This window comes from Podarcis vaucheri (assembly GCF_965113315.1).
Source record: "Podarcis vaucheri genome assembly, chromosome: 7".
Lineage (NCBI taxonomy): Eukaryota > Metazoa > Chordata > Lepidosauria > Squamata > Lacertidae > Podarcis > Podarcis vaucheri.
The window spans coordinates 10,718,465-10,733,132 of NC_138765.1; the positions used below are offsets into that span (position 1 = coordinate 10,718,465).

The 14,668-nt window shown below is 47.0% G+C and overlaps 1 protein-coding gene and 1 long non-coding RNA gene across 4 annotated transcripts in view; both read right to left on the reverse strand.

Annotated features, from left to right (window-relative positions):
• Positions 1-9,556: 9,556 nt before the first annotated feature.
• Positions 9,557-13,352, reverse strand: LOC309537005. Its single transcript, XR_014221739.1, has 2 exons — positions 11,447-13,352; positions 9,557-11,106 (listed from the first exon to the last, which is right to left on the reverse strand). It is a non-coding gene; the product is annotated as an uncharacterized lncRNA (long non-coding RNA).
• A 135-nt stretch (positions 13,353-13,487) lies between these two features.
• Positions 13,488-14,668, reverse strand: part of AXL (AXL receptor tyrosine kinase) — an 80,673-nt gene continuing 79,492 nt past the window's right edge. For all 3 annotated transcript variants that reach the window (XM_082231012.1, XM_082231011.1, XM_082231013.1), the window contains one exon: positions 13,488-14,351. In XM_082231012.1, coding sequence (XP_082087138.1) covers positions 13,988-14,351 — 364 coding nt within the window. In that variant the 3' untranslated portion in view covers positions 13,488-13,987. The remainder of the gene's footprint in view (positions 14,352-14,668) is intronic.

Here is a 14,668-nt window from a genome sequence, read left to right on the forward strand (position 1 = left end):
ACAGACGTTAAGCAAAACTGGCACATGTGACCCTTTTTCCAATAAAATAGCCACACAGAAGCTCCTCCATGACAAAAAGTTTTGTCTGTTTTTCCAGCAGGTTTGCTTGGAAGCAATACAGAATATCGTTTCATTGTTCTCAGACTCCAGTAGATGAGAGAGATGGAGACGACTACATTTAAGCTGGACTTCTCTCCTGTGTATTTGGACGATTATGAGATACGAAAGACCCAACTTCTTTTTCAGACATGAGTACCCTTAGATCTGCAGTATGTAAGAACTGCAGTTAGCAGATCTTGTTCCTCATTAATCCTTAATAACTCTTCAGATTATGTAATCACCACAGTCTCATGCTTGTAGCGCTTTCAAAGTACAGGGGATCGTTTTGTCAGTTTGTATTTCTTAGTGCAGAAAATATTGATCTGATGTGTGTAGATCTTTCCTATTCTAATTAATTCAAGAGGGTTCTGGAAGCTTCTCTGTGTGAAAGAAACAAGCAGAAGGTTCCTGATGTTTGGATTATTCCTTCTGAGAAGCTGAGTACAGCTGGCTTAAACTGGTTCTGTTAATTTGTGGGTGAACGTATCAGACAACACAGCAATTCTTCAGACAGCTCTTGTTTATTCACAGGCCAGAACTGAACTGAAGGGTTCAGCCAGCCTGCTTATATAGAGCTCCACTACAACAAAACAGTAACAACTTTCTGTAACTATCCAATCACTGAATGTCACTTTCAATTCCTTATTTGCATATGTGGACCTGAGTCGGTAGGAGAAAATAACAGAGGTCAACCAGAGAATATTGAGAAGCAAAGCAGCTAATAAGCTTGATCTTTATTAAACTTTATTAAAACTGTTGCAACAGGGTCCTCTCTCACCACATGCAGGAGGGAGGAGGAGCCCAGAACAACGATGTACAGTGGTGCCCCGCAAGACGAATGCCTCGCAAGACGGAAAACTCGCTAGACGAAAGAGCTTTCCGTTTTGGAGGTGCTTCACAAAACGAATCTCCTATGGGCTTGCTTCGCAAGACGAAAATGTCTTGCGAGTTCCTGCGGGGTTTTTTCCCTCCCCCCTTTTTCTAAGCCGCTAAGCCGCTTATCAGCTGATCCAATAAGCCGATAAGCCCCTAAAAGCTGCTAATCGCGCTAATCCGCTAATCCGTCAATGGGCTTGCTTCGCAAGACGCAAAAACCGCTAGACGAAGAGAATCACAGAACGGATTCTTTTCGTCTTGCGAGGCACCACTGCACAAGCCCTTATACGTATAGACTCTTTGGAATTGCCACCCTGTAAGCTTAAGGCCCCCCTTCATGGATCACTGCCTTGTGACGAAGGGGCTTGAATAACTCCAAGAAGCAAGAGCTATGCCGTGCCAAGACGGACAGGTCATAGACAAGAGTTTAGACTAAATGTGATCCACCTGGAGAAGGAGCTGGCAAACCACTCCAGTATTTTGCCAAGAAAACTCCACGGACATAAAAAAAGGAGAAGCTTTGAGAAGAAAGTGAGAGTTTCCAAAGCATGCTCTGGTTCATGGGGTCATGGAGAGTCGAACACGACTAAGACGACTAAACAACAAAGCTTAATACATCATACATACATCACAGAAGGGGCGGTCTACAGCAGAAATCCTGTCTGGCAGGAAACCTGTTGATGGGTTTACCTGGAGAAGATCCTGGCTATTCTTTTGTGATGATAAATACTTAATTCCTGAGTCCAAGTCACAGGCTCACTCTATTCATACCCAAATGTACCCTTAAGGCAGGATTTGTGAGCACAGAGGCAATTAGGAGGTTTTCCCACTTCCTTTTTTTTAAAATAATATTTATTAAAAGTTTAAGCATTAAAGAGAGAAAGAAAAAAGAAAGAAAAAATAAATAAATACAAATCAATACATTACAGTACATATAAAAAAGCAAAAGACACAATACATCAAAACAAAAGCAAAAGCAAAAACAATTAAAAACACATCCAATATTTCCATATTTTTATCTTTCATTAGCTTGTTTCATCGACCTCCTCACACCTACCTTTTTGTGTTCTAGTTATTAATTATTTCAGCAAATCCTTTCCATCTTTCACTGTTTTCTATCATTTAGTTATCTTAATTTATTTTAACCTTATCTTACCATTAAAACCCTAAAACTTATTTATACTTAACTCCTTATAACATTTCTACTAAAGCCATATAATTTCATTCCAACATTTTTCTAACACTCATTAATTTTGCAACATTTCTCTAAATAAATTTTTTTAAACTCCCCCCCCCCAATCTTCTTCCACCGTCTCTTCTCCCTGGTCTCAGATTCTGTCAGTCCTTTCTATCAATTCCATATGGTCCATCAACCTGGTGATCTTCTGTCTGAGGCTCTTAACTCTTTTCCATGTCCCTTCTGCTGCTCTTCTTCATGTTTATAGATGTACTTTACTTTATCTTCTGCTGATCTTGTTCTTAATTTCCTTCCTTTGGCACTGAGGAGTAGATCTCGGGGAAACTCCAACCTAACAATGTCCTTATTCCTTCTCGACAGGTCAGCCCATTCTCCATAGTCAGAACTAAAGTCCAAAAGGTATTTCAGAGCGCCAAACTCCCCCTGACCCAAATCCAGATCCAAAGGCCAAAACATCCCTGCATAAAGGGATCTATCCAACTTTCCTTCTCCAATCCAAGCGGGGCTCCATCCCACCAAATCTGGCTTTCTCTATATTCGATCGTAAAAGGCAACAGCTTATGTTCATCAAATTGCCTCTGTGAGGCCAGGGCTCTCTCCACTTGAATTACTTGAGGTTCAACCACAACTTTCTCCTTCGTCTTCTCCACAGCTTGCCATGTCAAAACAGATTCCTGAATCAAATCCTGAGTAGTTTCTGCATAGGTATTCACTTTTAGCCCCAAATCAGTCATTTTTTGTCCCAAATTGTCATTTTTAATAATCATCACGTCCGTCTTCTCATGAAGCTGTTCCAGTAAAGCACTTGTCTTGCAAAATGCAATCACCAAGACTTCTTCTGTCAACATTCTTGTCCAAGGTCAATCTCTGATTCTCACGGTCTTTAATCTCTACCGGGTTTCCCTGTGAGTAGGGGAGGTGCAAAAGGTGCCAGCCATATCCCACATCCACAGGCTTCTCCCGCCTATGGTTTTTAGTGGGTCTCCGCCTCGCCGTGGCGGTCCAGACCCTAATTTCCACGGAGCGGATTCCTCCCGATCAGAGGAAATCCGCCATTGCCAGAGGCGCTAACCCGGAAGTCCTTCCCATTTCCTTCCTCCTTGCAGGGAGACAATTCAGGTCAATTTTGGGAGAATCAAAATGGTTTCAGGACTATTTTCCTATACTATTTCAGACACATGGTTTACATAATTATGTATGTTTTTGCCTTGTAAATTTATGAACATTTAATTTATATATTTGAGACTTTAAATTCTTATAACAGTAAGTTTAAATTAAGTCTGCTGCAACTGGATTTCTTATGGACAGTGCTAATCCTGAATGTATTGGATCTGGATGAAATACAGTCGAACCTCTGGTTACGAAAACTTTGGGAAGTACGTGCGGCAAACCCAGAGGTATTTTACTGTGTTTTGCCACATGCGCAGAAGCGGTCCTCAGGTTGTGGAAACCTCGGGATCCGACCGGACCTCCGGAACGGATCCTATCCACAACCGGAGGTACCACTGTACAATTGCCTCTGGTCTATTTTTTGGGAATCCTGTAATGTGTGTGAGTTTTTACTCTGCTAACTATACATTGGAATCTACTCTGGATCAACATTGAGTAGTATTCAATGGCGCATTTATCCTTGCTGTGTCTTCAGCACTGTTAAATGGGACGATTCAATAATTAGGTTGATGAACTGTGTCTGGAACAATAGAAATTGTGAGCTGTAAAGCCAAATGTAGAGAGATGACTCATCCAGGGAGATCTCCTGACGATCTTTCTAAAGGCGGTTTTAAGGGTTATCATACCTGCGCAGGTGTCCACAGTCATTTGGGTGGTACCTAAACTGTCTCTACCATTCTCCAATTGGATGATTACTGGACCAAGTTCAAGTTCAGAGGTATACTAGGGTAATATTTGGTAACATGGCACCTTGAGCGAGCCCAAAATTTGGCACCCCAAAATATATCTTCTCAGTGATGGATATTCTCAATTTTGCACTCAGTGCCCTGTGCAAGGAAACAACTTGCACTGCCATAAATACAATGCTGTTACAATTAGTAACGAATGCCCTGGACATATCCAGAACACCGCTGTCCCTGACAGTGTCTGGGTGGAAAGAGTTGTTTTTTCAAAAAGTCTGAGAAAATCTGGACATATGGCAGCCCGGAAAAGACGTTGGGAAAGATTGAGGGCACAAGGAGAAAGGGATGACAGAGGACGAGATGGTTGGACAGTGTTCTCGAAGCTCCCAGCATGAGTTTGACCAAACTGCGGGAGGCAGTGGAAGACAGGAGTGCCTGGCGTGCTCTGGTCCAGGGGGTCACGAAGAGTTGGACACGACTAAACAACAACAACAATGTCAGCAGTGCCATTTTTGCTGACTTCCTCCAAAATAGCTCAAAAATGGCAAATTGTTTTTGCAATTTTGCAAAAAAGAAAAAAGAAATATCTCAGCAACTTTTCTGTCTGGATTTTAACGGTTTGAAGTACACCAACCCTACCTTAACAGCTTGGGATCAGTTTACTTGAGGGATTGCCTTACCAGTGCCACACAACACCCTCTCCACACTTGGAAGAAAGTGAGTTTTTCGCTTGGCAGTATCTACACTTTGGAACCCCCTGCCTATTGAGCTCAGGCAGACACCTTCACCGTACAATTTTTGGTGACTCCTAACAGCAAAAAAGGTCCGTATAGTAAAAGCTATGGTTTTCCCAGGAGTGATGTATGGAAGTGAGAGCTGGACCATAAAGAAGGCTGATTGATGCTTTTGAATTATGGTGCTAGAGGAGACTCTTGAGAGTCCCATGGACTGCAAGAAGATCAAACCTCTCAATTCTGAAGGAAATCAGCCCTGAGTGCTCACTGGAAGGACAGATCCTGAAGCTGAGGCTCCAATACTTTGGCTGCCTCAGAAGAGAAGGCTCCCTGGAAAAGACCCTGATGTTGGGAAAGATGGAGGGCACAAGGAGAAGGGGACGACAGAGGACGACATGGTTGGATAGTGTTCTCGAAGCTACCAGCATGAATTTGACCAAACTGCGGGAGGCAGTGGAAGACAGGAGTGCCTGGCGTGCTAGAGTCGGACACAACTAAACGACTAAACAACAACAACAAGCAGCACAAACTGTCAACCAGCAGAGGGCAGCTGTGTCATACACAGATCATCTCAGTTTCCAAATCGATTCCAGGCAGCATCAAGGCTACGTAACACATTCGCAGCTTGAGATCCTTATTTCCCCTGCTGTGTTTCAAGTTTCATATTTACGGTGCTGCTGCTTGCACCAGAGATGGGATGGGCAAGGATATATTTCACCCAACCTGTGTTACCTGTTTGGTTTCCCCACCCCTGAAACCCACCCTTCCCAAACCAATTCAAGGAAGCTGTAATCCGTGTATGCAAAACAGATGAAATGTGCACACCTCAAGCCTCTAAAGTAGTCATGATTTGGGGCAGATCCACACTATATGTTTAAAGCACATTGCTTAATACACACCCCACCCGAATCCTGGCTGCTGTAATTTCTTATAGGTGCTGGGAATTGTAGTTCTGTGGGGGGGGGACTACAATTCCCAGGATTCTTTGGGGGGAGTCGTGTGATTTGAATGCATGGTGCGGATCTGCCTAACTTTTTTCAAAGAGGGCCAGATTTGATGAAGTGAAGGGCCGTGGGGGCCGGCCAAAGTTGTTGAGCTTGTTTTTAGGATTGAAGTCGTTGAGGTTTTTTACCCCAGGAAGTAAACTGCCACAGGGGCTGGACTGAACTGACTGGCGGGTCGGATTAGGCCCCCAAAATGGACTTTGGACATGCCTGGCCTAAGGCTTTGAACCATTGAGTCTCCTGATCCTGATCCCTTGGCACTGTAGAATATGAAAGGTTGTGGGTTCGAATCCCGTGCTGCAGCGGGTTGGACTAGAAGACCTCATGGTCCCTTCCAACTCTACAATTATATGATGCGATAGGAATTTTATGGTCTTAGAAATATGGTAATGTTCATAACCGCACGTACATAGATCAGCACAGGAAGGCCAACCTGGAATCATTTTGATTCCTAAACTGACCAAATATTTTCTCTGCAAGGTCAAAGTGGGAAACCTCCCCATTGTCTCTTTCCTCACAAATCCTGTCTTAAGGACAAGTTTAAGATATGAATAGGGTGTGAGCCTGTGACCTGGCCCAGGAACTAAGTATTTGTCATTACAAAAGACTGGCCAGGCTCCCCAGGCAATCCAATCAAGCAACCTGCCAGACAGGAGATAAACAATGACAGGAGAAAAACAACATTCAAATTTCTGTTTTAGACCGCCTTTTCTGTGATGTAGGTATGATGTATCTGAGGGGTGGTCTTAGGTTACACCCCTTCTGTGATGTATGTGATGGGGGTGGTCTTGATCTACAGGGTGGCAATTTCAAAAGTCTTTATAAGGCCTTGCGGCCATTTTTCTGGGTCTCCCTCCTCCTCTCCTGCGGGTGAGGGGAGCACCCTGTTGCAACAGTTCAATAAAGATCAAGCTTACTAGCTGCTTTGCTTCTCAATATTCTCTGGTTGGCCTCTGTTATTCTCTCCTACCAATGGGGAACCTATGTAAGGACTCTGTATGGGCTCTTGGATACCCCATAAGGGAAAAGGGCAATTTTTGTTCACAACAGTGATAATCCTAAGACCCAGGCTCACACATTGCATGGGAAGGTCTGCATTTTCACACAACCTTTCTCACTCGCCGCCACCACCCCTTTCCTTTAATTTTGGGTGCCCTCTTTCCCAGCCCATCTCCCGCTCTCCTTTTCAAGACTTCTGGGAGACAGAGAGGCATTTGTCTGCTTCCTATTGGGGAGGGGATTTACACACTGTCCGCCAGGCTCTGGGGACAATTGCAAAATAGCTTAATCTTTTTGCCCCAGTTGAGAGCAGATGCTTGTGGTGAGGCTTCCCCTCTCAATGGCCGGCCTTGTTCTCCATTACTCACTCGAGTCCAAACGGTTACAACAGGCAAACCCTGAATGTGCCCATTGATGGGGTTCGCTCGCCCTCTGCCTAATGAGGTGGGGGCAAAGCGTGAAGCTTGCACACCCCGCTGGCGCCACTCCAGCACTGGCTTTCGGGAGGGCTTTCTGAGCACCACAATGCTGAACAGTTTACATGGCAACCTGTTCAGACCCAAAATGGAGCCACATCTGCAGCATTCATTTAAAGAAGCATTAATGTACCACTTTGACAGCCATGCATTCTCTCAGAGGCTCTGGGGAACTGCAGTTTGTTAAGGGTGCTGAGAGTTGTTAAAAAGCTAAAGGTAAAGGACCCCTGACAGTTAAATCCAGTCGCAGACGACTCTGGGGTTGCGGCACTTGTTATGTACTGAAGTTCTCACCCTGGGCCAGCAGGGGGAGACTGTAGATAGTTTTCGCTCAGGTCCACATATGCAAATAAGGGATTGAAAGTGACATTCAGTGATTGGATAGTTACAGAAAATGGTTACTGTTGCGTTCTAGTGGAGCTCTATATAAGCAGGCTGGCTGAGCCCTTCAGTTCAGTTCTGTTCTGGCCTGTGAATAAACAAGAGCTGTTTGAAAAATTGCTGTGTTGTCTGACATGTTCACCCACAACTTAACAGCGCTCATCTCGCTTTAAAGGCTGAGGGAGCTGGCATTTGTCCGCAGACTAAGCTGCTTCTGGCGCAATGGAACACCAAACCAGAGCAGCGCACGGAAATGCCATTTACCTTCCCGCCGCAGCGGTACCTATTTATCTACTTGTACTGGTATGCTTTCAAACTGCTAGGTTGGCAGGAGCTGGGACAGAGCAACAGGAGCTCACCCCGTCACGGGGATTAGAACCACCAACCTTTCTGATCAGCAAGCCCAAGAGGCTCGGTGGTTTAGACCACATCACCACCTGTGTCGCAAGAGTTGTTAGGAGACTTGTATTCCCCTCACAGAGCTCAGAGTGGTTTAACAATCAATCCCTCTTCACAGCGAACTCTGGGAATTGTAGTTCTGTCAGGGGAATAGAGGGCCTCCTAACAACTCTCAGCCGGGAGTTCGAAATTTGCCAGGCACTAGGCGCATTTTGCACCCGGCTATCAGCCACTTGCGACCAAGCGAAGTTGCCCAGGCACCAGGATGATGCGTGCCTGACATCTCCATCATCTGGAGATGCCTGCCTGGGGATCTTTGGATCTTGACTGTTTTCAGCAACACATCCTGTAGAATTCTGTCTGCACAATCAGATTGAATTTCAGGAACCAAAAAGTCACATTGAAAAATACAACTTTTGAACCGCCTGGCCCCAAAATGGCAACTAGGCATTCCATTTTGGCGACTGCAGCCCTGGTTTAAGGAGCCATTTGGCACCTAGCTTATATATCTGAGTTCCTAACACTGCTCTCAGCACCCTTAAAAAACTACACTTCCCAGGTTTCTCTGGGGGAAATCGTGACTATTTAAAGCGGTATCATAGTGGTTTAAATGTATTTGGCTCTAAAGGTTTTGTCCAGGCCCAAACAGAGAAATTTCTGCTGCCTCAAGCAAAGGGCATGATCCAGAATGCCTTCATTCCAGGTACAGAAGCTGACCTGACTGGGTTGGCAGCTGAGTCTTACTTCAGTATCTCCACATCTGGCGGGCAAGCACATCTGGAGGTCATTGCATTGAAAGTACCTGGGCAGTACATCCACTCCTTACAGCGTCTTAGCTGGAACCCAGGAAAGGAAGGTTGCATCTCCCCCCAAAATAAACTTTGCTGTGTTTCCTGAGAAAATAAGCATTGCTTAGTTTCTTCTAGGAAGGAAAAGAGCTGTACTGATCCCATGCAACATCTGCATAACAGCTGCAAAAAATTATTGTAGCTACTAATTCTTTTTACTGGAGATGTCAGGTATTGAACTGGGCACCAAATATACGGCACCATTTGAGTTTTGACGCTCTCCTTCCCTGTATCTCCCCCAACCCACTCATTGGAAACAAAATCTACTTCCAAATTTATCCTTTTTTTTTTTTACAGGAATGTTTTATTCATAAGCAAAATATATCACAGAGCATTCTCTCAATCTCTCTCTTTCGCTCTCTCTTTTACTAAAACAGACCTTGCCCTGAGAGGAAATGTGTTTGTAGAAAAGACAGGGCGTGGGGGGGGGAATAACATTTCATATATAGCATTTTTTAAAAAAAAAATTATATACATTAATATATATATATTTATAAACATTTCATTAATAAGAATCTCTAGGGCAGGGGGAATAGCTGACTGTTCTGCATACACTTCAGTGCAGGAGGCAGGGAGTGAGAAAAGCCTTTGATCTGAACATAAGTCACACTTGGTGGCCAAGAAAAATTGTGGGAGTCGAGGGAACCAAAACTCTACAGAGCCTTTTGCAGAAAAGCTTTTTTTGCCCCCAGAAAGTCCCGCCTTTTCCGTCCCAATCCAAAGAGGAGACAGATGGCTATCAATGTGCTTCAGCAAGCAGAACGGAAAACATGGTTTCACCACGCCTGAAAGGTGGCCACCGAATTGAGTCAGAAGGTGATGAGCGGTTTCTTCAAAAAGAGGAGAAATGTTTCTATAGGGTGGCTGTGTGTCCCTCAAATGGAAAGGCAGGGAACCCCGTTAGAAGGGAGTCTGCCATGCAGCTTTAAAAGAGCAGGAGACAGGAGGGGACAAAGCCTCCAACATTTCTCCGATGAAAATAGGGACGTCCTAAGGAAAAGCGAGATGAGCACCGCAACCCCAGAGTCAGTCACGACTGGACCTAATGGTCAGGGGTCCCTTTACCTTTACTTTAAGGAAAAGCAGGACATTCCGGGATCAGATCAGAAACCGGGACAGCTTCTGTACATCTGGGATGTCCCTGGAAAACAGGGACACTTGGAGGGTCTGAGAGGAGTGTGGGACCCTTCCTCTGCCAGTTGCTCCTCCCTACCCGACTCCAAACTTCCCCCCTGGATGGCCGGAAGTGAAATCAGCCACCCCAGACAACATGGCTGGGTGAGGGTGGTCCGTCTCAAGGGCAGTGACAGGAGAGGGAAAGGCTCAGCTCCCCTCTCCCACCTGCTCTACCCTGACATAACCCCAGGGGCAGCCAAAATGGCGGCCTCCAGAATTTGCTGTACTCCAACTCGCATCAGTCTACATAGCCAGTGGTGAGGGGTGACGGGAGTTGCAGTCCACAACATCTGGAGGGCTGTTCGTGCCCTAAGCTAGCCCCCTTTATGGAAGGCTGGTGTAAGATACGGGCCCCACCGCTATGAGGCCTACGGACAAGATGGCGCCATTCCAGTGTATGACTCCACTTCCTGGTTAGTCCTCCTTATGCCTTGAGGCTACAGGTAGAGGCAGGGATTAAGAGCTGCTTGCAAGCTTATTCAGTTTAGCATAGGCTTGGTAGCTTCAAAAAAAAAAAGAAAAAGAAACCCAACGGAAGAACTGAAGAATAAAAAACTGCTCCCCCAAGATGTTTTTGTGATAACACAAGCCTACCAAGCCAGTGCATTTCACACAAAATTGCACCTAAATCCTGGGAAGAATATTGTTAAGTGTGAATTCATGGTGAACATGCGAACTAGGGCAGCTTCACTGTTTGGCGTCTGCATGTTTTGATTTGCTCCAAGCACAATGGGGCTTGTGGGGTAAGCTGGCCTTTCTGCAAAGCGCTGCTGCTGTTGCAAACTGCAGGGAACGACACATGGACTGTGCAGAACAAAATCAGTAACGAAATGTGCATTTATTGTGCAAATAAAATATAAAAAAAATCACTGTGCGGAATGGCCTTCAGTTTAAGGCTGGAGCCAGGCAACAGGTTTCAAGAGAGCTGAAAGTGGTTCAAAGGACAGTTCTTTTGTGACACCGGTTCTTCTGACCGAACAGGTACGGCAGGTTTTGAAACAGGAAAGCCTGCAAAACCTGTTTAAGCAAATGTGCAAGTCGGATGAGCGTGTATAGCAGGGGTCTGCAACCTTTAAGACAAAAAGAGCCACTTGGACCCGTTTCCGAAGGGAAAATAAAACTGGGAGCCGCAAAACCATTGTGACATTTAAAGCATGTGCGCCGCTGCCCTCCGATCTGACAGCGGGCGGGAAGGTGATGTCGGGACGGTGTGTGACTAACGCACGCACTGCCCCCATGCGACGTCACAGCCAGCACAGCGCCCGCCACAGTGGGGAGTGTCGGGGCGCACAATGCGCCTCCTCCCCTCGCTAGTATCCGACCCGGAGCCATGGCAAAGGTGTAAAAGAGCCACATGCGGCTCCGGAGCCGCGGGTTGCAGACCCCTGGTGTATAGCATGAACATTTGTCTTTTTCTTTTTGTCACCCATCTTCAGCTCTCAGGAGAAGCTGGGAAATGTTTCCAGCCCAAGTGACCGTGAACATGCAATAAGAAATTGCCAAAACATGCATTCAGCTTACCACCTCTCTAGTCTGGCTTTCATGGCTGGGAGGTAGCCAGAAAAAAATGAACCATTATGGTGTGATTACTGTTGTGAGCAGTTGCGCCCCATCCATGTTAGATAGAGAAAGCTACCATTATGTCCAAAACAGAATTCGTGAATTCCCTCTAAATTGCATGTGACTGGTGGGAGCTTCAGAGACTATGTTCCCAGATGAAAATATCATTAATCAAGGCACTCTGCAGCTGGCAGGTCTGATTTATGGAGTGTCATTGAACTGATGGAGAGCTGGGACTTGCCCTCTGAAATATGGAGTTGTCTTCTCCTTCAGTGGCGCTGTGATGTTTTGGGGGGAAAGCGATTACTGGCAATTGTGGGCATGTGCACTGGTGCAAAGAGGCACTAGCAAAAAGGAGCATACGAGTAGCTAATTCTGTTTGGACAATCTCCACTTATTTCCCTGGGTTTTCCCCCACAGGATTCTCATACAAGCCCCAGTGAAATGAAAGAAGGTTGGAGACAAGGAATCCTACTCTGATCGCACCCACTAATATTGTCTATTTCATATCCAGAGGCCATTGGTGATCATAGCCTGCTGATGATGCTGCTTCAGACGTCTGAATAACTCGGGAAATTCTTGTCCAGATGTTTGCTCCAAGTGGCAGATGGGTTGGTTGTGATCAGACAGGGTTTGTAACATCTGCACGATGGGCAGGCATCCCCAGCAGAGAGATGTGGGAATGGGGGAAAGGTATACTTGTTGAGTTTCTGCCTGCATCGGTGAAAGGCAAAGAGTCTTTGAGGGGTGGGGAGAAGATGGCAACCTTCATATTTCTAGTAAAGTTAGCTAAACTCACTGCTACCAGGGAAGCTCTGGCCTAGCTGGGTGTGAAGACTTGGAAGGCCAATTTGTTCCCTTTTCCCATCTCAAATGTGCTATAAAAATATACCTTCGGACCCCCGCTCTGAGATGCCCACCTGGGTATGGCTTCAGTGCCCTGTGGGATCTTTGCCCCCAGGGCAAATGGGTTCCCAGAGGATTGGGCTGCGCGACTCAGCTATGGCTGGTCAGACGTCCCCCAATAACCTGTTGAGGAGAATTTGGTGCTGTGTGGACAGGGTGAATTGGTCTGTTGGGCTGAAATCTGCACCAAAATTAACCTCCGGGATCAGATTTAAAAACTAGGGCTGGCTCCCAAGAAGCAATAGCGACTTTTTTTAAAAGAAGTGTGCATCTGTGCACAAACTGAGTACATTTCCCTTGTTGCAGCTCCTTCAGACGGGAGCCCTCCGGAACCTCTGTTTAATTCATCTCCACCGGCCTAAATGCGACCTCGGAGACATGGCAGTGAAACAGCTGGTAGTAAAATAAGGAGAGGGGAAGGACTAAGTATGTACCGTTTTCAGATGGCTGCAATTAGGACCGACACCTCCCCCCCCCCCCGTTTTGGTTAATGCGCCCTGCTCCCCTTTAACAGCACGCAAACTGAGCAGCCGGGCTTTTCTCTCCTTCATAGCAAATCTATGCTGTGCCGGCTCAGCAGCTGTGTGCCAGGCCCAACACGAAAAAGGCAGGAGCTGGGCCACACAAACACAGAATAACCTTAGTACCATTGGCAATGGCTCATCCCCACCTGCCCCGCTGAATCGGAGGGAATGTCGTCTAGGTTTTCTCCGGACTGATATTCACTCCGATTTGGCCGAAGAGCAGGTTTCCCGGGGGAAAGCAAGTTAAAATCGCTCAGATTCGTGCCTTCTAGGCCTGGGGCAAGCAGGAGCGTGGACGAGACCTCGGTGTTAGCAAGCTAAATTTCATAGAATCATAGAATGATAGAGTTGGAAGAGACCACAAGGGCCATCGAGTCCAACCCCCTGCCAAGCAGGAAACACCATCAGAGCACTCCTGACATATGGTTGTCAAGCCTCTGCTTAAAGAAAATTTGGACCACGGAGTTGCGAACGGGGGACAGGAGGTCAAATTGCTAAGGTACCTTCAACGTGGGGAGGGGAAAAGGGCGCAGCTGCCGGTCCTGTCGGGTTCCCCACTGTGTCCCCCCTCCTCCCCTGGCCCCTGTAACCTGAGATGGACTCCCCCCTTCTGCCAACATCATTGTCTAGAGTACATATCTGGCCTCAGGCTGGTGCTGTGGAGCATGACTGTCAATGCATGTACAGCCGTGAGACATACTCAGAGACGGGTCAGTCCAAACTCCCCCCTGGAGGGGGTTGATGGGGAGGGAAGACCCTTGTGGCAAAAGCAGGGCAGTGGTTCATTTTGGGAGAGGAGGCAGGTGCGCCTCAGCTAGTGGAGTCCTCCATGAATCCCCTCTCCTCAGAGACAGGAGTCGTCTTGCAAAGCTTGCAGGGACTGCACCCGTTGGGCCGCTTGCAACCTCCCCCCTCCCCCCCCCCGGCCACAACGAATAAGTCGCCTCGTCCCGTTCAGGCCCCTTCCTCGGTGGCGGCGCAGCTGGGGGCGTCCGTCAGTAGCCGGCTGCTCTCGTGAGGGGTGGGGCACATGACGTAGCGGCCCATGCCCTGGGGCTGGTGGACTTCGGCCGCCGTCACCGTGGGCTTGAGCGACTGGTTCTCCTTGGCCGGCGCTTCCTCGGGGCCCAGACCCCCGACGGCACCCAGCTCCGCCTCTCCGGGGGCCACGCCATCGTCCATGTTGACGTAGAGGATCTCTTCTGGGTCCTTGGCCGGAGGGAGGGACTTGAGGATCTTCTCCAGCTCTTGGTGCATGATCTCAAAGCTGGGGCGGTCGCGAGGGTTGAGGGCCCAGCAGCTCATCATCAGCTCGTACCTGCGCGGGTCCAAAAGAGATGTTATTTCAAGGGAACGTGGGGTACAGCATCCTTGGAAGTTACTTATAAGTGGGTACTTAATCTGCTGGGGATTTTGCCCTGCTTCAGAAGGGGAAGGAGAACACGTTCTCTCTCTTGTTTACATCCCACCTTTTTTACTTCCCCTCCTTAATTTATCTCTGTGAGGTAAAGGTAAAGGTAAAGGTAAAGGGACCCCTGACCATTATAATAATAATAATATAATAATAATAATAATAATATATTATTTATACCCCGCCCATCTGGCTGGGCCTCCCCAGCCACTCTGGGCGGCTTC